Raw genomic sequence first — 26,396 nt, forward strand, 5'->3', positions numbered from 1 at the left:
TTTAAAACAACCAGAATAAGTAACAGGAATCAGTCATAAGCGAGATACGTTACCCGAATTGGAAGGATTTTTATCTTCAAGGCTGGAAAACAATTTAGAATAGAACTTCAGATAGTGCAACACGTCTGGTGATATTTATGTGCTTTCAAGCAAGTATTCTCACAGTGCTTTAGGAAGCAAGAAAAGAAGTATATAGAAGTTGCAGTTGCTAGAGTTTGTGTTTCTTAATTAATTCTAGATCAATTCTTTTTTTTTAAAAATGGCTACTGCGTTATATACCGCAAACGATTTCATATTAATCTCTTTGCCTCAAAATGCTCAACCTGTTACTGCTCTTGGTTCCAAGACTGATGCATGGTTCAACGAGAGCTTAATCGGTGGTAGAGCCTTTGTTTCTGATTTCAAAATTCCCGAATTTAAAATTGGGTCCCTAGACACATTGATAGTTGAATCGGAAGAACTGTCTAAAGTAGATAACCAAATCGGGGCTTCTATAGGTAAAATCATCGAAATCCTTCAAGGCCTAAGCGAGACTAGCACAAATGCGTATAAGACCTTGCCTATCAACAATATGCCAGTTCCTGAGTATTTGGAAAATTTTCAATGGCAAACTAGAAAGTTTAAGTTGGATAAGTCTATCAGAGATTTGATAACATTGATCTCCAATGAATCATCTCAATTAGATGCTGACGTGAGAGCGGCTTTTGCTAATTACAACAGTGCTAAAACTAACTTGGCTGCTGCTGAAAGAAAGAAAACAGGTGACCTTTCTGTTAGATCCTTGCATGATATCGTCAAGCCCGAAAATTTCGTTCTCAATTCTGAACATTTGACAACTGTTCTCGTAGCAGTTCCCAAAAGTTTGAAATCTGATTTTGAAAAGTCGTATGAATCTTTATCCAAGAACGTTGTACCAGCATCTGCAAGTGTAATTGCCGAAGATGCGGAGTATGTCTTATTCAACGTTCACTTATTCAAGAAAAACGTTCAAGAGTTTACAGTAGCTGCCAGAGAAAACAAATTCATTCCTCGTGAATTTAACTATTCCGAGGAATTAATTGACCAATTGAAAAAGGAACATGATTCTGCTGCTAGTTTAGAGCAATCTTTGCGTGTCCAACTGGTAAGATTGGCCAAGACAGCTTATGTTGATGTCTTTATAAATTGGTTCCACATCAAGGCCTTGAGAGTTTATGTAGAATCTGTGTTGCGTTATGGGTTACCACCTCACTTCAACATTAAGATTATAGCTGTCCCACCAAAAAATCTCTCTAAGTGCAAATCCGAGTTGATTGATGCTTTTGGATTTCTTGGCGGTAATGCCTTCATCAAGGACAAAAAAGGGAAAATTAACAAGCAAGATACTTCACTTCATCAATATGCTTCCCTTGTCGACACAGAGTATGAACCATTTGTGATGTATATAATCAATTTATAATTGATATATAATACTAACTTAAGATCAATATATATTTCTGTTTTTTTTTTATTCTTTTCATCTTTTTTCATGTAAGAAAGTCATCAGAGATTCGACAACTCGGATGATACGTAAATGTCAGTTGAGAAATTACCATTTACGCTTAAAATTTGAATATTTCCCCCCCTCTATCTTTGAAATTGCAGTTCTTCTTCATACTTAATAAAAGAAAAAGAGGGAATCTAAAAAAAATAAAATTCAGAAAAAAAAAAAATAACGAAAAAAAAATCTGGTAGGAAATCCGTTGTTCTAGCACGAGTAGGTACTACAGGACCTACCTATACTGGAGAATATATTATCGTTCAAGGTAAGTCTGATTTATCAAATGCATTGGAATATAATGTCGAAAGAGCAGAGTTCTTCTTCTGTATCATTACCAGCTATAGATAGCAGTGAGCCTTGTCCGATCGAAGTTCTGCTTAGAACAATACCCGAAAAAGGGCTACAAAACAATGAGTCAACCTTTAAAATAAATTCAGTTGATAATACTGTGTTATTTCGGACAAGTAAACCGTTACATAATGCGACAGGAAGCCCCCACTCAACATTTCAGTTTGACAAGGTCTTCGATGCTAATGCCACCCAAAAAGACGTTCAAGATTTTCTTGTAAATCCAACAATAAAAGATATCCTGAGTGGTTATAACAGCACGATCTTAACATATGGGCCAAGTTTTAGTGGAAAATCCTATTCTCTTCTAGGGTCACAATACAATGAGGGAGTACTCCCAAATATATGCCAAGTCTTATTCGAAACGCTGGAAGAAAATGAAGAAACAAAGGGAACCAACTTCTGCGTAAGTGTTTTGGCCTTCGAAATCTATATGGAGAAATCTTACGATTTGCTGGTACCGTTACCGGAAAGAAAACCATTGAAACTACATCGTTCTTCAAGTAAAATGGACTTGGAGATAAAAGATATTTGTCCAGCACATATTAAATCGTATGAGGACCTAAGAGGCTATGTTCAATCAGTTCAAAATACCGAGAATAGAGTGGGACGTGGCGGCAAAGCGGAAAGGTCAAAGTCACACCTGGTTTTTCAACTACACGTAGAACAGAGGAACAGAAGAGAGGATATACTGAAAAATAGCTCTTTATATTTGATTGATTTACATGGAGCGGAGAAGTTTGAAAAGAGAACTGAAAATACACTATCCCAAGATGCATTGAAAAAACTTAACCAGTCTATTGAAGCCTTGAAAAACATTGTTCAACTGTTGGCAGTCAAGAACCCGGATTCTGCATATAGCACAAAAGCATCTCATAGCTCTACATACCGCGAATCCCAATTAACAGAAGTTTTAAGAGATTCTCTTGGAGGAAATAGAAAAATGAAGGTGATATTGACATGCTTTTTGAGTAATGTTCCAACTACCATATCAACACTAGAATTTGGTGACAATATTCGACAAATCATCAACAAAGTTATGAGTAGCACTACCGGTTTGAATATGAAAAAGAAAATGGATTTATTTGTCCAGGACATGAAAATTAAAGACGACAATTACGTCTCTCAAATCAATATTTTGAAGTCAGAACTTGACTCTTTGAAAGACCTCAGCAATGAATCTAGTTCTAGAGAGGACATGAAAACAGAGTTGGAAAATTACGAAAAAGAAAACGTTAAATTAAAACTTCAATTAGACAGTATTACACAATTACTAAGTAGTTCAACCAATGAAAACCCTAACAACAACATCGACGATGAAGTTGCTGAAATATTAATGAAAAGGTGCGAACAGATTGCCCAGCTCGAACTATCATTTGATCGACAGATGAATGCTAATTCCAAGCTGCGGAAAGAGTTCGAATACAAAAAATCCAAAGAGGAAGCATTAGAGTCTATGAACGTCAGACTACTTGAGCAAATTCAGCTACAGGAAAAGGAGATTCAAGAACTACTAACTAATAACGCCATTTTGAAAGGTGAACTAGATACTCATACCAAACTTGCTGAGACACGTAGTGAGAAAATAAAGTCCCTAGAAGATTCTGTGAAAGAACTTACCAATAATAAATCTGCAATATCCTCTCCTAGGAAAGGATCTGTAAGTTCATCATCGGCAAACACCATGTCTCATATTGAAGGGGGTTCCGAATTATCTAATAGCCCTCGGTCCGCTAATACCTCTTCAAAACCAGTAGGGTGGGCTGTGAGGAAAGTGTCTTCTAGTAGCATAGCAACCACGGGGTCTCAGGAATCTTTCGCAGCTAGGCCGTTTAAGAAGGGATTAAATCTTCATTCTATTAAGGTCACTCCAAATACTCCGAAAAGCCCTGACTTAGGGAGCTGACTATTACTAAGTACAACACCGTATAATGCAACGCCGCAGAATCTTTGTAATTATAATCATGATAATAACGCTAAATTTTTTTTTTAGTTAATTATCCTTTTCTCTCGGCGGCTATTCGTTCATAATGATTTGGAAAAAATGGAGAAAATGAAAAAAAAATTCTGCTCGATGAGATGAGATGGAAGAAGTTAAAATGTGAGATGTAACGTTGTGTCGAAAAGACCTTATCAAGGATCCTGTAGGCACTACTCATGGCAGCGGATAATAACAATAGCACTGGCTTGAAATATATCATCAAAAAAAAACAAAAGGCTAAGAGAAATGTACATCCATTCCAGAGAGATACGAAGACCAAAAAAGTCAGCAAAGTCATAAGATTTGACGATTCAGACAAGGACCATCTTGTTTCAGTCGAGCGTTTGAAAGGAGAAAATTCCCTCACTTATAAATCCTTGAAAAATCGGGCAAGCGATTTACTCAAAGTGAGGAAGGCGTTACCAGTTTATCACCACAAACGTGAAATAATGTCATACATAGAAAGCAATCCTGTCACCGTGCTTATCGGTGAGACAGGTTCTGGTAAATCGACCCAAATCCCACAGTTCATATTGGAACAGTTATACGATAAAAAGAAGCATGGGTCAATTGCTGTGACTCAACCTCGTCGTGTCGCTGCCATTAATTTGGCTACACGTGTTTCTCAAGAGCATGGTTGTAAATTGGGTGACCAAGTGGGTTATTCCGTTAGATTCGACAACACTACTACTGCAAAGACAAGGCTTAAGTATCTAACTGATGGTATGTTACTTAGAGAGCTCATGATGAATAGAGACCTCAAAGAATACAATGTTGTCATCATCGATGAAGCACATGAGAGAACCGTGCTAACAGATCTAATACTGGGGTTTTTGAAATCCTTAATAAAAGGATCAAGACCAGATTTAAGAATTATTGTAATGTCTGCAACATTGCAAGCCGAAAAATTTAGTGAGTTCTTCAACAATGCCCCAATTTTGTTTGTAGAAGGAAGAAAATTTGATGTCACGCAATACTACCTGAAGGCGCCAACAGACGATATAGTGGACGCTGTCATTAGGTGTTGTATACAAATAAACCAAGGTGAACAACTAGGAGATATTTTATGCTTTCTACCAGGCCAAGAAGAGATTGACAAAGCAGTAACTATTATGGAGAAAATTGCGAAGTATGTTTCAGATGAAACACCGGTACCGCTAATAGTTCCTTATCCTTTATATGCTGCGCTACCACCTATGCAACAAGTTTTGGTTTTCGCACCAATAAAGGGTTTCAAGAGAAAAGTCATTTTCAGTACGAATATTGCGGAAACATCTGTTACCATATCTGGCGTGAAATTTGTCGTTGATTCAGGTCTCCGAAAAGTTAAGGTTTGGCGACATCAGTTGGGGTTGGCCACTTTACTTACTGTACCCATTTCTCAGGCAAGTGCTATGCAGAGAAGCGGTCGTGCTGGTAGAGAAAGTGAGGGCAAAAGTTTCAGGCTTTATTGTGAATCGGATTACTTGAAGTTGCCCGAACAGAGTGAGCCTGAGATAGCCAGGAGCGACGTTACATCACCCGTCCTAATGTTAAAAAGATATGGTATCAATGACTTGGTGAATTGGTCCTGGTTTGAGAACCCTGGTAAAGAGGCAATAGTCATGGGCCTTCAAGAACTTTATGAATTAGGAGCCCTTGACACGCGCGGAAAGATAACGAAACGAGGTGAACAAATGGCCCTATTACCGTTACAGCCACATTTAAGTAGTGTTTTGATTAAAGCCAGTGAGATTGGCTGCTTGAGTCAAGTCATTGATATTGTTTCTTGCCTCAGTGTGGATAATTTATTGTTAAACCCGTCTCCAGAGGAAAGAGACGAGGTGAACGAGCGCCGTCTGTCCTTATGCAATGCTGGTAAAAGGTATGGCGATCTTATCATGTTAAAGGAGCTTTTTGACATTTATTTCTATGAATTGGGGAAAGGCCAAGATTCAAACTCTGAAAGGAACGATTGGTGCAAAGGGTTATGTATTTCATCGCGTGGGTTTAAAAATGTTATTCGCGTCAGAGATCAGTTAAGAGTTTACTGTAAGCGTCTATTTTCTTCCATTGATGAGGAAAATGAAGAGGTCAGAAAGATTGGCGAAGATAGAGATGAAATTTCCAAGATTTTGAAGTGCTTTTTGACCGGGTTTATCAACAACACCGCTATAGGGATGCCAGACAGGTCTTATAGAACTGTTTCCACCGGAGAACCAATAAGCGTTCATCCGTCATCTATGCTATTCCTGAACAAAAGTTGTCCCGGTATAATGTATACGGAATACGTCTTTACCACCAAAGGGTATGCTAGAAATGTTAGTAGAATTGAACTTTCATGGCTGCAAGAAATCGTGACTAGTGGAACTGCTGTTGCAAAGCAAAAAATTGCCAGTTCAAAGTAGGCCACCTACTGTTCTCCACATTTTGTTGTACATAAAGATATTTAATGTGATTTATAGAACGTTCTGAAATTTTTAATAGCGGGCAGCATTCGACTTTTTGGTGTTGATTTTTCGCAATGCATATAAATGTTACATTTTCCGAATTATATTATTGGATTTCTCTTTCAAAATTATCTCGGAAAACAGGCGAAATCACTCCTTTGCCGTTAACAGTTGAGAAAGAAAATAAAACATCAAGAAAAAAAAGAAAAAGCAGTAGAAACACATATCTCTTGATCGTCGTGTTCCCTATAAAGCGAACAAATTCCATTCAAAAGGTCAAGAAACGGCAGTAACAATTTATTGAGGTTTAAAGAAGTTGAGAAACGATGAGGTTTCACGATAACATTTTTGCCTTTTTTTTTTTGGCATCGATTTGCCAACATGTGCATGGTGCAAGACAAGGCATTCGTCCAAAGGAGAAAATGACTACTTCCGAAGAAGTTCAAAATTGGAAACGTACAATTTATAAATCTATAGTTGAAATCGTTACTCCAACGGTCATAGCTGGTGTTACCTTCTCTGCTAAACCAGAAGAAACACCAAATCCTCTGAAACCTTGGGTATCTTTGGGGCATGATGGTAAAGCGAAGACTATTAAGCCAAAGATCGATAAAGGCCAAACCAAAAAAGGAACACCTGATTATTCGACCTATTTTAAGACTGCAAGTGCGCATACATATTCGTATGATGAGTTGAAAGCCCACAATATGGACCCTAATGAAGTTTTTGAAGAAGTGGAGTTCATTGACGAAGATGATACGTACGTCTCTCTAAATCCCATTATTAGATGTACTCCTCACAATTATTTCTTCAAAGGGTTTGCAAAAGATATTAGCAGTGAACCATTTTGTACACCTTATCATACTTCTAGATGGAAAGTTGGTGAAACATACTTTGTTACGTGGTACACAAGGTTTTTTGAACATGAGCACTCCGGTGAAGTTGCCGATGAGGTTCGTGTCCATTTGTCGTATGTCAAGGAAAGCTATGCGGATAAGGGTAATTACAAGAGAGATGTTAAAGGAGCTTTTTTCTCATATGACTGGATTAAAAATGTCGATGGTTTACAGGCAGTCGAAGTCAAAGAAGACTGGTTACAAGGAGAATTCGAACGTAGCATAGTTGTTTCTGTTCAGCCAAGATACATACCAGAAGATGAGTTCGACCCACTACAAAACGGTGTTGTATTGCATATCACCAAGGGTTCTAGGGTGTTCAAGCCTACAAAGGAGCAATTGGCTTTGGATGAAGCAGGTATAACAAACGGCCAATGGTACTATGTTGCATTATCTATTCCTACTGTCGTGGTCATCTTTTTTGTCTTCATGTACTTTTTCTTGTACGCTAATGGAAACAACAGAGATTTCACTGACGTTACAAGAAATGCCTTAAATAAGAAACGCCGTGTACTAGGTAAGTTTTCGGAAATGAAGAGATTCAAAAATATGAAGAATCATAAGTATACCGAACTACCATCTTATAAGAAAACCAGTAAACAAAATTAGCTGTCCAATAAGGTACGCATCATTTCTTTCTCGAGAGGACAATGCTTTTTTCTTCCTCCTAACTTAAACAAAAAACATTGCCACCGGGCTTTTTTTTCTAATTTTTAATTTACCATAGTTTTGTATATGCACTGAAGTACAAAAACTTTTTTCTGTTTGAATACACTCATGTTCAGTAAATTTAGCGCATACTGAATAATATTCATGTATATATAACATCTATACAAGCGCTTTGATATCTAATAAGAATGAGAATGCGTAACACACTTTGGGAATCTAGGAGAACGTATTTTTTTCTTTTTCCCTATATCCACTTTTGTCTCGCAGCAACTTCGCATATTTTTTCCAGAGTAATCACTCTTGGATCAGGTTTGAAATTATGTTCAGCTACATTATCGCCTCCCTCCACGTTGTTGGTAAGTAAGCGGTCTTCCTCATTATCACTGTTATCGACATTATCTTCATCTTCTTCATCATCTCCGCCGACGTCCTCGATGTAGTAAAAAAAGGGTTCCAACACCAGCATGATTTTCCAGAAGTTGTTTGTACCACAATTAACAAACAGAACATCAACAAGCGCAGGCAGATATTCTAACTCAATGTATTCCTCTGCGCAGCAGACAAATTCATCTAGTTCGTAATCTTGCTCATCAGCAGATAATGTTGAATACATTTCCGATAACAAAGTCAATTCTTTGCTGATAGTTTTTGGAATATCTTCTCGAGCTTGCCATAACAACTTTTGGGCTCTTTCGAGCCTTTCTTGACTAACAGCATCATCCTTTCCCTCGTTTTCGCTTTTCTCACATTTGCTATTCTCGGATTCTTGAAGAGAGGGCAAAAACCCATTCTTTTCACTTTTAACCATAAGCTCATTATACTCGTTGTATAGCGAGATAATTTTCATCATCGGTTTATACAATTGCTGACAGACTTTCATTTCTGAATAAGGTACAATGACCTTTTCCAAATAATGATTGATTAATCCCTCCATGAAGTTTGCCCAAATAGAAGAAAAGACGTAATCCTCGTCATAAGTAGATTCCGTGAAATCTTGATTGATGTTATGCTGTATGATCTGTTCTGTCAAAGTGGGAAAAAGGTTTTTGTGAGTTTTAGTCATTTCGTCTTTTAGCGCTGAAAATTTAGCGTTACTCTCACCTTTGGCAGCATTGGTCGTGCCATACTCTGATGAAGAGGATTCCGAGTTCTTATCACCTTCTGTTTTATCGAGCCAATATTCAGGACCACCTTTTTCAGACAAAGTCACCAACAAAAGAAACAGCTTCACTTTGACCCAGGGATTTAGCGAGTCCACATAAGCGTCGGTGATTTTGCTCACATCAATATTTATTTTCCTGTGGATACATTTGATGAATTTTTCGATGTAATGCGATTTCTTTAGTCCATACTTTTCATTAAGATATCCAACGGAAGTGATCACGTCGTAATTGGTATTGCCCAAATTTGTATGCTTCAAGAAGTTAAACGTTAGTTTTCGTCTACTGCCGTAATGCCTCTCTCTTTTCTCTTCGCCCTTCTTCTTTCTTCCAATCTTCTTATCTCTGGAAACACTCAATTTAAGACATCTCTTACAAGTACAGTCCTTCAACGACGGCTCTTTGACCGTTTGCTTAGGCAATGAATCCTTGGCCATCTCTTTGGTCTGTTGTGGTGAAGCTTGATTTGTAACGTTAATGGTCTCTGAAAAAAAAAAAGGGCAAAAAAAAGGTCAAAGCAAACACTAATGATGATGGCTTTCTCATTAATAGCAAACTGTGAATTTCGCTTAATTTTTTCATACTGCGAGTTAGTAGTCGATCTGCTAACTTTCGGTATATTTCAAAAAAGCAATTGCACAAAAAAAGTCACCAAAAACGAGACTTTTTCGTCGAGTTCAAGAGTATATCTATATAACGAATACTAAAATTTTCAAACCAATTTTCTCTACATGATACAGATTATTTTATGATAATTGAGCTTCCTCAATTATCTCAAAGTCATTTTCATCTATGTAAGTGCACAGCACAGTACGGTCATTGAATTGAGTGCCAGGTAGTTCTTCCATTGCGTATTTTGCCGCCTCCAATGTGTTGAACTTGATGTAAATATTACCGGCTCCGGTGGCTAGATTTTCAAAATTGAGTCTATAATCCACTCCAGGTTGGCATATTTTGATGATATCTATGTCCTTAATACTATACCTTAACGATTCTTTGATTTCTGTAATAAAGGCGTCGTCCTTCAAATCCAGCGGATCCAAACAATTCAAGAGCAACAAAACTCTTGATTCTGCACGAACGGATTGCGTAACAAGATTTGGCAAGCTTTGAAACGTGATCCATGAAGTAACTTGTGATGTAGTGCCATCATTCGGCTTGAACCACTTGTATGGCTTTAATTTATCCAGAATACCTTGTGAGACTACTTCAAACAGTAACAAAACACATTTGGTGAATTCAGATCCTTTATCAGCATCATTTGCACCGGAGGTGCTGTTGTAAAAGAGCGGCTTAGCAGCACCATTTTTCACGTTAAATGATTCAATTAATTCTTTCATTCTATCATCCTTGCCATCACTCACATACTCCAAATCTTCTAAGGCAATTACCGTACCTCTGCAAAAACCAACTAAATGATCTAGCTGCTGAATATAATCATTGGGTCTTTTCCAATCTAAGCCGACGCTGTTAAGTTTCACATTAAAAAATGATCGACAGGCCAGAACCATCGTGCTGCATAGCTGAGAGCCAAACTCAACAATAATATGATCGGGGCTTCCTTTACTGATAAAAAAGTCCGTAATTTTAAAGTCCTCCGAGTTCTTCTCTGTTTCCTTTAAGCCCACAATAAAATTTTCCAGCAATTTTTTCAAGTCTGCTACAATGCTTGAATTGCCACTATGAGACAAGCCTGAGATAACAAGTCTTGAATTTGCCCTAGAGGAGGCCATGTTATAGTACGCCGGAGAATCAAAAGCAGAACCTGGGTAAATGACATTTTGAGCATTATAATTCATATCGTGTCTGTTAATTGGCGCTTGCCTTTTATCACGGTCCCCATTGAACTTGGGACTCTCGTTTCTTCTTTGATCATCAAAACGAGCGTAGTTCCCGCCCCCATTTCTTCCCCATCTATCCAATCTTTCATTTCTTCCTCTTCTTTCATCCCTTTGTCTACCATACGAATTGTCATTCCATTGAGGCCTGATGGTATGACTGTTATATCTATTTTCTCTATTGTATGACTTTCCAGATGCATCTCGATGACCCTGATTATCATGAAACGTTCGATCTGTGCCCGCCATAACGGATGACGATGGTTTCCCGCTTCGATAGTACTGGTCGTCTCTGCTTTTTGGCGCTGTCGGAAGCTTAGCATCATTTTTTTGCCTCTTAGGATGCGTACCTACAATAGTGTTATTTGAGTTGAGTCTTTTGTCTTCAACCGTCACAACACCTTTGTCCGATCTGTTTATAGATTCCATTATTTTGGATCTCAGGTCCTCCAACCTCTTTTCGTCGTTCATGGTGTCTTGGTTGCTCTTTGTGCCGAGTAGTTTTCCCCTTTGTTCCTTCTCTATATGAACGTGTTAAAGCTTGATTTCCCTCATCTCGAATTTTTTCTAGAAATTGCTAATTAGGCGCGCGCCTCAAGACAGCACTACCGAACACGCTGTTATGAAGTAGCTTATTTGAGATCGGATTCTAAATTCTATTCTTTCCAACATATAAGTGTCTGCAGAGTAAATAAGTAGGCATATCACCATGCGAGGCATTATAGGGCTATTGTTTTTTGCAACTTTTGTTGTTACAGGATCTTTGGCAGCCGTTTTAGGTGTTGATTACGGCCAACAAAACATCAAAGCTATTGTAGTCTCACCACAAGCCCCACTAGAGCTTGTGCTTACTCCAGAAGCAAAACGGAAGGAAGTTTCTGGTCTATCAATAAAAAGATTACCGGGTTATGGAGAGAATGATCCGAATGGAGTTGAAAGAATTTATGGTTCTGCTGTAGGTAGTTTGGCGACAAGATTCCCTCAAAATACACTGCTGCATTTGAAACCATTACTCGGCAAGTCACTGGAAGATGAAACCAGTGTGACTTTGTATTTGAAGGAACATCCTGGCTTAAAAATGGCGTCAACTAACAGGTCTACTATTGCATTTGTGGTTGATAATGTGGAGTACCCATTGGAAGAGTTGGTTGCAATGAATATCCAGGAGGTTGTCAATAGAGCTGACTCCCTATTAAAAGATAGAGACGCTAGAACAGTTGATTCTGTAGACAAAATAAGCCTTACAATTCCTGACTTTTTCGACCAACATCAAAGAAACGCCCTTCTTGATGCCAGTTTGATGACAACTGATATTAAAGACACATATCTAGTTAGCGAAGGAATGTCCGTTGCTGTTAATTTCTTTTTAAAACAGCGTCAGTTCCCACCGGGTGAATTGCAACATTATATTGTGTATGATATGGGAAGCGGCTCTACTAAAGCCTCGATGTTTTCCATATTGCAGCCTGAGGATATTACTGAGCCAGTTACAATAGAATTTGTGGGATATGGGTATAACCCACATTTGGGAGGTGCGAAATTTACTATGGATATCGGGAGCTTGATAGAAAATAAGTTTTTGGAAACGCATCCAGCTATAAGAACCGATGAGTTGCATGCAAATCCTAAGGCATTAGCCAAAATTAACCAGGCCGCAGAGAAGGCTAAATTGATATTAAGCGCCAATTCTGAGGCTGCTATCAATATAGAATCATTATTTAGTGACATTGACTTTCGAACCTCTATCACTAGAGAAGAATTCGAGGAATTTATAGCAGACTCGTTATTGGAGATCGTCATGCCCATAAATGGCGCTTTGTCAGAACAATTTGGCGATTACAAAACCAATTTATCCGATGTGAACGGCGTAATTTTGGCAGGTGGCTCTACCCGTATTCCAATTGTGCAGGAGCAATTACTCAAACTCGTATCCGAAGAAAGGATACTGAGAAATGTTAATGCTGACGAATCGGCTGTAAATGGTGTTGTCATGAGAGGTATCAAATTATCTGATTCATTCAAGACCAAGCCATTAAATGTCATTGATCGTTCTGTAAATACTTATTCTTTCAGATCATCAAATGAATCCGAATTGCATGATGTTTTTGTTAGAGGAAGTGTTTATCCAAACAAAACCTCTATTCTCTCTACTGAAGCTGATCCAACTACCAAGAATTTCACCATTGATTTGTTTGAAAATGGCAAGTTACTTGAAACGGTCACTGTGAATTCACCTGCAGCAACAAGTTCTTATTCTTTCAAGAAGTGTCCTTCTGGAGTAGTGTATAACATCACTTTTGGCTTGTCTAGTGATAGGCTATTTTCTATTCAAGAGGTCAACTACATTTGCCAAAAAGAAGATGATGAAAATGAGTCTAAGCAACCCAAAAACAAATCTAACCGATTGAACTTTAGCTCTGAGGACGTTGAAATTAAAAGGCTATCTTTTTCTGAAATTTCGTGTTTGCGTGAGCATATGCAATTACTGGACAAACAAGATAAGGAAAGGTTTCAACTTCAGAAAAATTTAAACATTCTTGAAAGTAATCTGTATGATGCTAGAAGCTTGTTAATGGACGACGAAGTCGTTCAAAATGGACCAAAATCTCAAGTGGAAAAGTTATCGGAAATGGTCAAAGTATATTTGGATTGGCTAGAGGATGCATCATTCGATACTAATCCTGAAGACATAATTAATAGAATTAGAGAGGTTGGCATATTAAAACAGAAGATAGAGTTGTACCTGGAATCGTCAAAGGAACCCTTGAACTTACAACAATTCAAAGGAATGCTTGAAGAAGGACGTAAACTATTACAGGCCATAGAAAACCACAAGAACACCGTTGAAGAATTTTTGAGTGAGTTTGAAACTGAATTTGCAGACACAATAGATAATGTCCGAGAAGAATTCAAAAATACTAAACAACCAGCATATGTTTCCAAGGCGCTATCTACCTGGGAAGAGACCTTAACCTCTTTTAAAAACTCCATCAGCGAAATCGAAAAAGTTGTTGCAAAAAATTCATTTGGTGAAGATCTTCGTGAGCGATTGTTTGAAATTAAGTTAGAGTTTGATATGTATCGCACGAAATTAGAGGAAAAACTGCTTCTTCGCAAAAGCGGCGATGAAAGTCGCTTAACTGAGATAAAGAAGCTTCACTTAAGAAAGTTCCGTTTGCAAAGGAGAAAGGAGGAAAAATTGCAACGAAAACTCGAAAAGGAACAAAGAGGGGGTGAAAATGAAACAGAAGCGTTAGGAAATAACTCAACTGATGATAAAAGTGCTTTTTTCAGTGATAAGACAACCGAGTCGAACCCAACCTCTAAGGAAGACATTTTGCATGACGAATTATAGAAGGGTCTTTACAATCTATATATATAGTAAGTATATATACTTCTGACATCAAACTTCTTATCTAAATATGAACTTGAACGGTTGTTGTTCTTCTTTCACCGATGGTGGAAAACATTATGAGCTGCTTTTAGCGCATATGGGAGCTGTAACGTTTAGTACAAAGTATTGTATCCATTGCTGTTACCCGTATATCTATTGTTTGGCGGTGGAGTAACTTCGAGAGATGATCTATTCAGGTACGAAACAGGCAATCAAACATAAGAGAGAAACTGAGCCAATTGACCATGCTGAAGTAGTGGCGGTATCGAAAAAACTTTGGAAGAGTATAAAGACATATAAACATTAAGAAAAAGCTCGAGAACTTTTCCAAGCTGAAAGGGATAATAAACGTGGAAAAGTCCACAATATCTTCAATAGATAAGACATAGTATCCGCAAAATATCACTTGCGCAATGTCGGAAGCCGATATATCTAATTTAGGACAGACGAAAGTGGAAACCCCACATTCAAAAGAAGGCTGCTTTCCTCCCTTAGCCAGTTTCATTTTCCCAGACTTTAGAGCATTATTTGATATAGGGTTTGATTTTTATTCTAATTTAAGCTATAAAGAGGTAGAGATTAACGGATTTGAGATTTATATTGTTGAACAATGGGCAGCACAGAGGAAAATATCAACCTTGATTACATCATATACAGGCAATATGCAGGATACCATTTCCGCAGTTGAGGTTGCTCTTCCGGAAGATCCTGAGGAATGGCCAAGTTGCTTGAAGAAATACCATGAAGAATTATTGAAGTTTTCTAGGCCTAAAAAAACTGTCAAAGGGACGTTGTTCATCACAAATCTTTCTTCTTTTAAATCTACACTCAATTTACTGCACGTAGAGTGTGGCAATCTAAAGAAAATCTGGAAGAATTTTAAAACGAACTACGACTTGAAGAGCTTGCGTTGTGGTGGGCGTTCTGCTCAATTATTGAAAAAAACACCCAGTGCTTCAATAGCAAAGTTTGCACAGCTGTACAAATTCCCGAACTCAGCGTTTGCTCATGAAATTACCTCGGATTTCCAACAAGGAATCCTTCAAAACGAGAGCGATGCTATAAATGACATAGACAATACTGCTATTAACTACTGTCCAGTGGTGGAATTAACCACTTTGGTACAAATATCACTCAGCTATTTTGCTTTGTTTGAATACAAGAAGGAAAGGGATGGCCTATTATGTAATGGAACGAAGCAATCTCTAGAAAAATGGTGGGAAATATATGGCACGCGATTTCTTGGCACCGAAAAACCAAAAAACGAGACAATTCTTGGTCCAACTACAGTTGCGTCATTACTTAGTCTTGTGTTGACTTGCTACTTCAAGTTGATGGTAGAAGATTGCATGTCAGCGAAAGATCCATTCGATGAAGAGGAGTTTTATTCTGGTCTATATGCGTTTCAAAAGAAGTACGGGCTATCTAAGAACCATAGGCAGACCTTTCTGGACGAACAAACGGTCGACAAGCTATTTGAAGTCTCTTCCAAGACCTCAAACAAAGATATTTTCAAATTTAAAAGGGTCGTAAAGTCAACAGTGCAAGATATGACTGGGAAAGGTAATTTTATGCATCTATCTAATGAGATTTTAACAACTGATTTAGACACCTTAGTAAAGAATATACATAGTGGATCCCTTGGTATGTTGTGGAAGGGGAAAAGCGCGTCCAGAAAAGAAGCATGTATGGCTTGGGAAAGAAGGACATTTTTGAGTTTTAAATTTGAACGTGGTGACCCAGCTTTGCAATTGGACAATAAAGAGTTATTCTATGGTAAAAATGTGCCTAACGAATCATTAGCACCAGCTAATAAGGAGAATACCAAAATACCATCAAGTAAGAAGAAAAGCATATATGCCGTTACAAATGCTACAGCATCATCGCTGTCTGTCTCATCCATGTTCTGTAATTATGATGAAACCCGTTATGCAAGCACTCAAAATCTCAATAGGGCTTACAGAAAGGAGTATTTTAGGCGAAATTCAATCCCATTTTGTAATGATGATATACATGATACTAAAAAAGTTTCAACGGATCTTAACGAAGCAGAGGAATTGTATCGCTGTAACTCCTATTCTGGCGTACAAAATGCGATAGAGGCATGGAGCCTGCCATTTGATTCATCTGTCATCAAACTGGCACGAGATTTGCTCAAGATACAAAGTCTATTGTCCGTTCAACGTCAGCTTGATGAAATACGTGATGGATATTTAGGAAAAAATTCACAGCGGTCCTACCAGAACGACTTGAGGTTCAAAAAAGGCTTGAATAAGTTGCAAGACATATGCGAGAGATGTAAGAGAGGTTCTAACGAATTTCAGTGGGAATACAGTAACATGCAAAACAAGCAGCAGATTTTAGAGAGTGAGAAAAAAGGTATGACATCGCTTTCCTCGAAATTAAGATATAATGTTCGTATCCTAGATAGACGTGTAAGAGATGTTGAGACCAGTGTAGACCATTTTGATCGCAAGTTAGAAGATGTTCGGAAAAAACTTCTGGAGCAAAATAACAGTAAAGAGATATCGATGGTATTGGAAAGTCCTTATGGCAAAGCTGAATTTGACAATTTCATGGATTCTATGGTGCAATCTGAACAAACTAATTATGAGGGATTCTGCTTCAAAATTCTGGATAAGAAGAGCCTTCGAAAGCTTAAAAAGCAACTTTGGAAATGGAGCACTTGGATGTTTGATACCTTCTTGTATAAAAATAGACCGAACAAGGAAAAAGAAATGCTATAACACCTTTTCGCTTTAGTACAAATAATAATGGGGTAGCAAATGCGCACTGTGAAATTTCCACCATACATGGTTGTTATAATTATTTTCGCAGTTTAATCCTAATAAGATACCTATAGACCGGTTGAATTTTGTGACAAACCTAGGACCTAACTAAATGTTCACGTGGCTCAACATTTGTAGTAGTACGTCCAAGCAACCTAATATTTTGCTCCATGAACTCATTCTAATACAGTAGTTTCTGTTTCAGGCTGTTGGAACAAGAATCGACTGTCAACCTTTCAGTATAATAGATTAGATTGAAGAGATGAATCTAGTGATAGTTTTCGGGATTCCATCGTGTGATAAAGGTGATAATATTAGGAGTATAGAGTATACTAGAAGTTCTCCTCAGGGATGCAGGAATCCACAAAAAGGAAAGCTAGAATTTTACATAATATTGTGAATAATTTTATCTTTGTTTTACACATTTTCATTCATTGATCCTATTATATTATCAAGTCTTATGCTCCAGCTTTTGCTAATTTGATAACAGTTAGATCTTGTGTTTGTTTTATAATTTAGTCATGTTTTAGACACCATTCGATACTCTCACAACAACAACAGCAACCTTAATCAGTTATGCTAGCGCAACAGATGGATGTGTTGGAACTATTGACCATTAAAATCTTGTGGCATTTGTTGGGATTCCATTTTTGATAAGGTTAATAATATTATGTATATAGAATACACTAGAAGTTCTCCTCATGGATTTAGGAATCCACGAAAGGGAATCAATACTTTTACATAATCTTATTCTTATTTCTTTCTTCATTTTATACGTCTTTATTCATTGATCCTATTGCATTATCAATCCTTGCACTTCAGCTTCCACTAATTTTGATGACTGTCCTGAATCTTATTTCACTGGTCTAATAATTTTTGTCATCTTCTTAACACCGTATATGATAATCTTCTAGCTACGTGATTGAATGTATTAATCAGCTGTACTAGTAATTGATGGATAGTTGATTATTGTTTCAACACTTATTGTTGGAACAAGTAGGTTCATCATTATTCACATGAGTAAAGATCATTACTATCTGAGGTATTCAGATTGTATTCTAAGGTGGTATTTCGTATATGCTACACAGATGTCGTAACGTTAGTAGAATGAAGGGATGCTAAACGAGCTGTTCGAAGAGTGGGGTTAATTGAAAACAAAGATCCATTAATGGAACATCAACTTGGAATTTATATATAAATGATACGAGTCGTTACATTGAACTTATAGTATATTCCCTAGTTTATTTTTATGTTGAACATACTTAATATGTCCAATCGGCGTGTGTTTTATATACCTCTCTTATATAAGTATAAGAAAGATTTCTGCTTTTATTCTTAATTAATGCTACTAATTATCAACAGTTATATAGTATAAGAAAGAGTTCTGCTTTCTATTCTTAATTAATACCACTAATTACCAACACTAAATTCAAGTAGTCAACATAGATGCGTGATAGGTGATAGATTTTTTTGGTTAAGCACTAAAGGTAATGAATTTTAACTTTATCGATATATACTCTATTGAGAATCCTAATTCTCTCAAGAAGAAGCGGTGGCTCAATGGTAGAGCTTTCGACTCCAATTTGATCTTGGATATTCCAAGGAATAAGATTGCAATCGAAGGGTTGCAGGTTCAATTCCTGTCCGTCTCATTCTTTTTTTCTTCTTTTATATTTGACTGGAGTTTTGTCAACGCGACGATTACAGAATTATCCATTTAGACTGCGATAAATCCTCTCGAGTTTCTTTTTTGCATAGATTCTTAACCTTGAATTGTTAAATATAGATACGTAAAACCAGGAAGGTAAAAATAAAACAACGCCCTTGGTAAAATCTATGCTTCTCATTCTTATTGTTAATAGGAAGACGTACATTTAACTAGACTGATGATGAGCGAAGACATCGGAAGAACTTCACCGCAGTGTGACATGAATAAATATATCACTTCTCACGAGCAGTTAACATCAACGATGCCTGCATATATATATATATGATGGCTTACTTTTGATGATTTTGGTGCCAATCATAACCTTAGTCAATAGAAACAGGCTTTTGATTTCAGCAAAAACAGCGCAATGGGTTCATCTGACGAGTTCCATCATGCCGATCACGTTAACTATGCCTCAACTTTGAGTAAGGAGGAAATCCTCGAGCAGCTTTTGCTATCTTATGAAGCACTATCTGAAGAGCAGACCAATTGGGTTTGTAATTTATCCAACGCTTCGTCTTTAATCTGGCATGCCTACACGTCATTAGGAATTAGTGTGAATTGGGCCGGATTTTACGTTACTCAGGGTAGTGAAGAAAACGCACTATTATTAGGCCCATTTCAAGGTAAAGTCGCGTGCCAAATGATACGATTTGGTAAGGGTGTTTGTGGAACTGCGGCCTCTACAAAGGAGACACAGATAGTTCAAGATGTTAACAAATATCCTGGGCATATTGCATGCGACGGAGAAACGAAAAGCGAGATTGTTGTTCCCATCATATCCAGTGATGGCAAGACATTAGGTGTCATAGATATAGATTGCTTAGATTACAGAGGATTTGATGAAGTAGATAAAGAATTTCTTGAAAAACTTGCTAAATCAATAAATAAATCGTGCATTTTTTTTAAATAGGAACTCTGAAGCGCGCGTACTCTATTTCTATCAATCACGATGTCACTTTTTTGTTTTATTTTTTTCAAACAGCCATTGACTTTTTGTTGTGTCTTCCAGACCCCAAGAAGGCTGTCGGAGGGCAAAAACATAACGACTAATATTATGAAAGATCGCTAGGGCTCAAATGGTCCGCTTGTAAAGCTGTCAATTGCCCTTATGCATTTTTTGTACAAAACAGGAAAAATTAGTAGCTGGCGGGGTCGCATTCCTGAATTTTTACGTCATTGACAACAAAAAAATTTGAATGATTTCGCCCAGGATCGAACTGGGGACGTTCTGCGTGTTAAGCAGATGCCATAACCGACTAGACCACGAAACCGTTAAATTGTTGGATGGGTTAGCAGATTGAACTCATCTATTCCCTTGAAACGAAAGGTAACTGTGCTTTGAAAAAGTTTTTATTCAAGATGATTGTTGATAATTAGTAGCATTAATTAAGAACAAAAGCAGAAATCTTTCTTATACTTATATAAGAGAGGTATTTTAAAACACACGCCGATTGGACATATTAAGTATTGTTGGAACAATAATCAACTATCCATCAATTACTAGTACAGCTGATTAATACATTCAATCACGTAGCTAGAAGATTATCATATACGGTGTTAAGAAGATGACAAAAATTATTAGACCAGTGAAATAAGATTCAGGACAGTCATCAAAATTAGTGGAAGCTGAAGTGCAAGGATTGATAATGCAATAGGATCAATGAATAAAGACGTATAAAATGAAGAAAGAAATAAGAATAAGATTATGTAAAAGTATTGATTCCCTTTCGTGGATTCCTAAATCCATGAGGAGAACTTCTAGTGTATTCTATATACATAATATTATTAAGCTTATCAAAAATGGAATCCCAACAAATGTCACAAGATTTTAATGGTCAATAATAATGATGAGCCTACTTGTCCCAACAGAATCGACAATTTCACATAATATTGCAAGTATTTCTTTATTGTGCTATACGTTGTTCTACATTGACGCTATTGCTTATCAACCCCTGCGTTTCAGCTTCCGCTAAACTCGATGACAGTTGGATCCCTTGTTGGTTTCATGATTTACGCCATCGCCTCAAACACCATGTATAATAATATCCTTGTAACAAGAATTACTGTCCTGGTCTGCAATGGGTGATATTATTAAAAGCAACATCTGTCGAGATTCTAGACACGTTCATCGATGTTGTACGCCCCACACACATACAGAGCAAAAGTTTTACTAGCTTCTCCTTGCCGTGGGACCATTAGAGATTCAGTCGCTTGCGCGGCTAATTTCACATGACGACTAGAATATCTTCAAGAAAAAAGGGATATACAATGCTGCTAAAAACAGCGCGAATTTCCCTGGGTGTGGAAGCATTTCTTGTAAGAAAGATCATCTGTTATTCTTAGGGAATACTATCAATTATCAACGAAAGCTGAGAGAAAGTGTTGGCCACAAACGGAGCAGAAACCTTTCCTTTTTCCAAAATGAGGTGGCTCATTGTCAAGTTTGCCATACAATAGCCTTACGTATGGCTGCAGCACCCTACAGATCCCGTGAATAAGAGCTGCCAACCAGATCATCATCAGGTCATGGGGATTTAGTTCCTGCGGGCCGCAGTTGTGGCGTCTCTGTCGCATTTTCACCAGTCCGGTAGCAACAGAAAAAGAAAAAGAGCGAAAAAATCGAAAAGTGTGGCATTCAGAATCAATGCCATTCGTGCGGCCATTTCTCGAAACAATGGTAAATTTTTGCTACGAATATGAGGGTCCTAGAGTAGTCTGATTCCAATGTAGGCAATGGAAGAAACAAGTATATATATGATAGAGCATTAGGCCGCATGCATATCTCAATAGTCACAAGAGTTTCTGTCAGTACCTAACTAATAGCCACCACCTGAATATCTTAAATCGGCAGCAACAAACATTTATCAGCTACAATGCAAGCAAATCATTCTATCAGTTACTTTCTCGAAGCCAATGTCCCAAAGAGATCCAACGGCTCACTTTCACAACCAAGTAAACAAATAAATTTTCAAAAAGCTCTTAATAAAACGGAAGAGGAGATTGAAGATGAAGACCTGATGGTAGACCTCAACACGGGATCTTTGACTCCTGTTAATTTGAAATACTGGACTCAAATGAGTAGTATGACGGAAAAATTTGACAAGCTCTGAGAGCAATTTGACGGTAATTTTTGTTTTGCTATTCATTTTCTCATTTTATCAATAAAGCTGGACTTTGCTCGAATTATGACTGTTTAGCATGGCTATTCCACGCAATCCCTACTTGTAGGTGAACTTTTTTTATTATAGATATTGGTGATATTCGTTTTCCAGGAAGGCGTTTTTATAGATTTTTCGATTGTTTTTGTGTAGATATCTGTATTTTTAATTATTCATGCATGGTACGGATTTTATTCTATTGAACTATAACTATATGAAGATTTAGATTGAATTGACTTTTCAGTTGCAACGTTTAATAAATATTAGGTCGGCCTTTGGTGTCTGTCCCGGCAACTACAAGTCAAATCATCACGATGGGCCCAGAAAGTAGCCCAACAGTGAAAAGTCCTCCTCGCCAGTATGCTTAAGAGGAAGAACCTATTATAATGGCAAAATGACAACTGGTTTGTGTTTCTAGTGCTAATTAGAAAGCAAAGTGTTACCCATCCTGAATTTACTGTAAATGCTTTAATATCCGCCGCAGCGGAAGAAAAAAAGCATGAAAAAAAGAAGCATATCTATGTTGAAGTCATCTGTAAATGATCTCGGCTTTTAAAACTTAAAGGAGTGGAAAATAGTCAAGTATCAAGAAGCTTCAGACAGTTAGATCATTCTCACTTTACTTCCAATTTTATAGTGGGCTCAACTTCTTAGGTGCTACTATGTTTGGCAATAATAAACCAATGTTTGGAGGTAGCAACCTTTCCTTTGGATCAAATACGTCATCCTTCGGAGGGCAACAACCGCAACAAGCGGGTGCTATTTTCGGTAATAACAACAATAATAACAATGCCACCAACAACAATGCACAGTCAGGATTTGGCGGATTCAGCTCCACCGCTAGAAGTACTAGCAACAGCTTGTTCGGAAATAACAACAGTGCGCAAAACAATGGAGCCTTTGGCCAATCAATGGGCACCACTCAGAATTCACCGTTTGGCTCCTTAAACTCTTCAAACACCAGTAACGTGAACAGTTTTGGAGGATCCAACTCAATGGGGTCTTTTGGTGGGAATACTAATAATGCATTCAATGGTAGTAATAATAATATTAATAATAATAGTAATAATAACAATAATAATAATAATAATAATAGTAATAACAATAGCACCAATCCTCCGTTTGGTTTGAACAAACCAAACACTGGAGGATCTTTGTTCCATTCCCAAAATAATAACAGTGCAGGCAATTCTAGTCTATTTGGTGGCCAAAATACGAATGCCACTGGTACGTTCGGAAACAGTGGAACAGGTTTTGGAACAGGTTTAAACAATAATGCCACCAGCATGTTTGGCGCAGGGAACAACTCACAAAACAATGCTGCAGGTGGTATGTTTAGCAACCAGCAATCTTCAACGTTTGGAGCGAACAGCCAACAAGGTGGTTTATTTGGGCAGCAATCTCAGAACACCAATAATGCATTTGGCAATCAAAGCCAACTTGGAAGGAGTTCATTCGGATCAAAACCTGTTGGCTCAGGGTCATTATTTGGTCAGAGCAGCAACACCCTTGGAAGTACAAATAATAATAGCAATGGACTTTTCCCTCAGACCAATGTTTCTAACCAGACTAGTTCTAATGGTGGACTTTTTGGACAAAACCCAATAAATAATAACACCCAAGGAATGTTCGGGCAAAGCAATAATCAAATGCAAATGAATGGCAACAATAGCAACAGTCTATTTGGAAAGGGAAAGGCTACTACTGGTTTTGGTCAACAGCCAAGCAACAATGCCACGAGTTTATTCGGAAGCAAGCCATCTAACGGCGGATTATTTGGTCAGCAGGGTCCTACCACCAACACCTTTTCTAACTCTGCATCAGGAGGGTTGTTCGGTCAAAATGACACACAGCAAGGGTCCGGCCTGTTTGGCCAAAATTTCCAGACAAGTGGTGGTGGTGGTGGTGCGCCTTTTGGGCAGGGGCAACAGCAACCGAACACCTTCAATCAAACTGGTACCGGATCAGGTCGTTTCGGACAGAACAACAACCAACCACAACAATCGACTGGCCTGTTTGGTACTAAACCAGTAGGGCCAACTGGATCTATTTTTGGAGATAATCCTTCAACTCAGTCAAGCTCGCTTTTTGGTACTACAAATGCACCCACTTCAAATACACAATCACAACAAGGAAGTAACCTTTTTGGCGCCACTAAGCCGATCACAATGCCCTTTGGTGCAAATCCTACCATTAACCAGCCGGGAGGTGAAAACAATATTTTTGGGGCTAAAACCGCTTCCACCACCGGCTCACTATTCGGAAATAATACAGCTTCTACTGCGACACCTTCCGCAGGTGGCTTATTTGGCAATAATACCAATAGTTCTGGCAATACTACAAATACAGGACTTTTCGGTACAAAGACTGAATCTCAGTCAAGGCCAGCGCTAGGAGGAAGTTTGTTTGGTAATTCGAATCCTAATGCTTCTGTAATTGGCCAAAATAAGCCAGCTTTTGGGAGTACAAATCAAAACACTGGGCTTTTTGGAAGTACTAATGCAAACCCTTCAACCGCAATTTCAACTGGCGGAAATTTTGGCCAAAATAACAGCACTTTCAATACAGGTGCACAGAATGCACCACCTGTCAACAATTTTTCCCAAAATTCCTTTGCGGGTACAACAGGAAGTCCTTCCTTAGAATTGTCAATTGCAGCTAATAATGATCACCTTTTTTCCAAGATTTCAATTCCTAATTCTATAACAAATCCAGTCAAGGCAACTTCCTCGAAATTGAATGCAGACATGAAAAGAAACAACAGTCTCACTAGTGCTTATAGATTGGCTCCAAAACCATTATTTGTTCCTTCTTCTGTCAACAACGCTAAATTCAAAAGGTGGGGGAAGACGACAGAAGGAAATGCTTGGGAAAGTAGATCTGGCAATTCTTCCGCGGAACCTGAATCTATTCTTTTGGCTTCGAAGGAGTTACTGTTTTATCCCGATAGAAAATATTTGAAACATTTGGTAATTAAAAAGAATAAAAGCTTAAATGTCGTAAATTCTAACGATTTGGAGCCAAATAAGGTAAAATTGGTGACATTCACTACAGAACCACTTTCTGAAGATAACCGTAGCTCTTCCAGCCTCGTGCCTTCAGCCTTAGCTGACGAAATCGATTCTTGTGAAAACGTTCAACAGGAAGATTGTGACAAGAACTCTTCTGACATTCAATCAGCACCTTCAAGTGGTCTTACACCTACTCACATTGCTGAAAATGAAAAGATTGACAACAGGATTCCAGGTCTGTTAAGCAACGATGTTAGCTTTTTCCAGAATAACTATTATATTTCACCATCCATGGAAACACTTGGTAATAAATCATTGATTGAACTTCGCAAAATAAGCAATTTAGTCATTGGTCACAGGGATTATGGTAAGGTCGAATTTCTGGAACCTGTTGATTTGTCTAATACTCCCTTAGATACTTTGTGCGATGACATTGTTATTTTTGGACAAAAATCGTGTTCGATATATGAAAACTGTTCCATTAAACCGAAAAAAGGAGAAGGGATTAATGTGCGTTGTAGAGTTACTCTGTACTCCTGCTTCCCTATTGACAAAGAAACTAGGAAGCCTATAAAAAACATGATACATCCTCTTCTGAAAAGAAGCATTGCTAAATTAAAAGAAAATCCAGTATATAAGTTCGAAAGCTATGACCCCGTAACAGGTACTTATAGTTATACTGTAGACTCACCAGTTTTACCTTGATTATATTTTTTTAGGAACACTTGTCCTGTTTTAGTAGTCTAGATGTTCAGCTTATAGATTTTCGTTGTATTTGTATATATAAATAAGTGTCGGAAAAAGAATCATTTGAAACTTTCTTCCAAAAGAGATGGATGATTGAGTACATTCCATAAGAACTTATCCAATTGACGTTTAGAATAGCACCAGTGAAGAGCCGTAGCCTTATTTTATATAAAAGGATATGCACATTCTCCCAGAGGGAAGATCAATAATATTATCAGGAAAGGAGATGAACGCTTCACTACCGAATATTATCTGGTCATGGCGTCATAGAAAAGGAGCGACCAGTTGTCCTGAATTAGGATAGGAAAAATTAATGCCATCTCCTAGAATCGAACCAGGGTTTCATCGGCCACAACGATGTGTACTAACCACTATACTAAGATGGCAAACAATAACGAGATAGAAATAGTAACTATGGGATCACTAAACAAATATTATATCAACCCTAATGCATGCATTTGTCCCGCACAAATTGTTACTGCTCCTACGAAGCTGCTGCTTGCCACAACAACATAAAAAGAAGGAGCCACATAATTCCTTACGATACACTGGCTTGTAGCTCATTTTGATGAGAAATGTGGAAAGTACAGATTATGCATAAGCAACTGAGTTAGCCACATCGGCCTGCATTAAAAGTGCGAATGCGGATTAAAGTGAGATAACTGTTGGGATTCCATGGTGAAGATAATAAAATTAGGTATAGAATATACTAGAAGTTCTCCTCAGTTACACAGGAATCCACAGAA

General features: G+C 37.8%; 11 protein-coding genes and 3 non-coding genes across 14 annotated transcripts; 10 read left to right on the forward strand and 4 right to left on the reverse strand.

Annotated features, from left to right (window-relative positions):
* Positions 1-259: 259 nt before the first annotated feature.
* VMA5 (H(+)-transporting V1 sector ATPase subunit C) lies at positions 260-1,438 on the forward strand (the record flags this gene model as incomplete). Its single annotated transcript, XM_056229356.1, has 1 exon — positions 260-1,438. The coding sequence occupies one exon, from the start codon at positions 260-262 to the stop codon at positions 1,436-1,438; it is 1,179 nt and encodes a 392-aa protein (XP_056083383.1).
* Positions 1,439-1,802: 364 nt separating this feature from the next.
* Positions 1,803-3,773, forward strand: SMY1 (Smy1p; the record flags this gene model as incomplete). The annotated part of the gene is made up of 1 exon (XM_056229357.1): positions 1,803-3,773. One exon carries the CDS (start codon positions 1,803-1,805, stop codon positions 3,771-3,773), a length of 1,971 nt encoding a protein of 656 aa, XP_056083384.1.
* Positions 3,774-4,024: 251 nt separating this feature from the next.
* On the forward strand, positions 4,025-6,235 carry DHR2 (RNA helicase; the record flags this gene model as incomplete). Its single annotated transcript, XM_056229358.1, has 1 exon — positions 4,025-6,235. The coding sequence occupies one exon, from the start codon at positions 4,025-4,027 to the stop codon at positions 6,233-6,235; it is 2,211 nt and encodes a 736-aa protein (XP_056083385.1).
* Positions 6,236-6,603: 368 nt separating this feature from the next.
* On the forward strand, positions 6,604-7,782 carry PSG1 (Psg1p; the record flags this gene model as incomplete). Its single annotated transcript, XM_056229360.1, has 1 exon — positions 6,604-7,782. The coding sequence occupies one exon, from the start codon at positions 6,604-6,606 to the stop codon at positions 7,780-7,782; it is 1,179 nt and encodes a 392-aa protein (XP_056083386.1).
* A 304-nt stretch (positions 7,783-8,086) lies between these two features.
* AAN1 (Aan1p) lies at positions 8,087-9,439 on the reverse strand (the record flags this gene model as incomplete). Its single annotated transcript, XM_056229361.1, has 1 exon — positions 8,087-9,439. One exon carries the CDS (start codon positions 9,437-9,439, stop codon positions 8,087-8,089), a length of 1,353 nt encoding a protein of 450 aa, XP_056083387.1.
* A 309-nt stretch (positions 9,440-9,748) lies between these two features.
* On the reverse strand, positions 9,749-11,311 carry MUD2 (Mud2p; the record flags this gene model as incomplete). The annotated part of the gene is made up of 1 exon (XM_056229362.1): positions 9,749-11,311. The coding sequence occupies one exon, from the start codon at positions 11,309-11,311 to the stop codon at positions 9,749-9,751; it is 1,563 nt and encodes a 520-aa protein (XP_056083388.1).
* Positions 11,312-11,549: 238 nt separating this feature from the next.
* On the forward strand, positions 11,550-14,195 carry LHS1 (Hsp70 family chaperone LHS1; the record flags this gene model as incomplete). The annotated part of the gene is made up of 1 exon (XM_056229363.1): positions 11,550-14,195. One exon carries the CDS (start codon positions 11,550-11,552, stop codon positions 14,193-14,195), a length of 2,646 nt encoding a protein of 881 aa, XP_056083389.1.
* A 452-nt stretch (positions 14,196-14,647) lies between these two features.
* On the forward strand, positions 14,648-16,981 carry STB6 (Stb6p; the record flags this gene model as incomplete). The annotated part of the gene is made up of 1 exon (XM_056229364.1): positions 14,648-16,981. One exon carries the CDS (start codon positions 14,648-14,650, stop codon positions 16,979-16,981), a length of 2,334 nt encoding a protein of 777 aa, XP_056083390.1.
* Positions 16,982-18,569: 1,588 nt separating this feature from the next.
* On the forward strand, positions 18,570-18,675 carry Skdi_11.trna8W. The gene is made up of 2 exons: positions 18,570-18,605; positions 18,640-18,675. It is a non-coding gene; the product is annotated as a tRNA-Trp (tRNA).
* Positions 18,676-19,098: 423 nt separating this feature from the next.
* Positions 19,099-19,644, forward strand: SKDI11G1430 (L-methionine (R)-S-oxide reductase; the record flags this gene model as incomplete). Its single annotated transcript, XM_056229365.1, has 1 exon — positions 19,099-19,644. One exon carries the CDS (start codon positions 19,099-19,101, stop codon positions 19,642-19,644), a length of 546 nt encoding a protein of 181 aa, XP_056083391.1.
* A 287-nt stretch (positions 19,645-19,931) lies between these two features.
* On the reverse strand, positions 19,932-20,005 carry Skdi_11.trna9V. The gene has a single exon. It is a non-coding gene; the product is annotated as a tRNA-Val (tRNA).
* A 1,602-nt stretch (positions 20,006-21,607) lies between these two features.
* Positions 21,608-21,844, forward strand: SKDI11G1440 (uncharacterized protein; the record flags this gene model as incomplete). The annotated part of the gene is made up of 1 exon (XM_056229366.1): positions 21,608-21,844. The coding sequence occupies one exon, from the start codon at positions 21,608-21,610 to the stop codon at positions 21,842-21,844; it is 237 nt and encodes a 78-aa protein (XP_056083392.1).
* Positions 21,845-22,554: 710 nt separating this feature from the next.
* NUP100 (FG-nucleoporin NUP100) lies at positions 22,555-25,608 on the forward strand (the record flags this gene model as incomplete). Its single annotated transcript, XM_056229367.1, has 1 exon — positions 22,555-25,608. One exon carries the CDS (start codon positions 22,555-22,557, stop codon positions 25,606-25,608), a length of 3,054 nt encoding a protein of 1,017 aa, XP_056083393.1.
* A 356-nt stretch (positions 25,609-25,964) lies between these two features.
* On the reverse strand, positions 25,965-26,036 carry Skdi_11.trna10H. The gene has a single exon. It is a non-coding gene; the product is annotated as a tRNA-His (tRNA).
* Between the last annotated feature and the right edge of the window lie 360 nt (positions 26,037-26,396).

This window comes from Saccharomyces kudriavzevii, assembly GCF_947243775.1.
Source record: "Saccharomyces kudriavzevii IFO 1802 strain IFO1802 genome assembly, chromosome: 11".
Taxonomy (NCBI): domain Eukaryota; kingdom Fungi; phylum Ascomycota; class Saccharomycetes; order Saccharomycetales; family Saccharomycetaceae; genus Saccharomyces; species Saccharomyces kudriavzevii.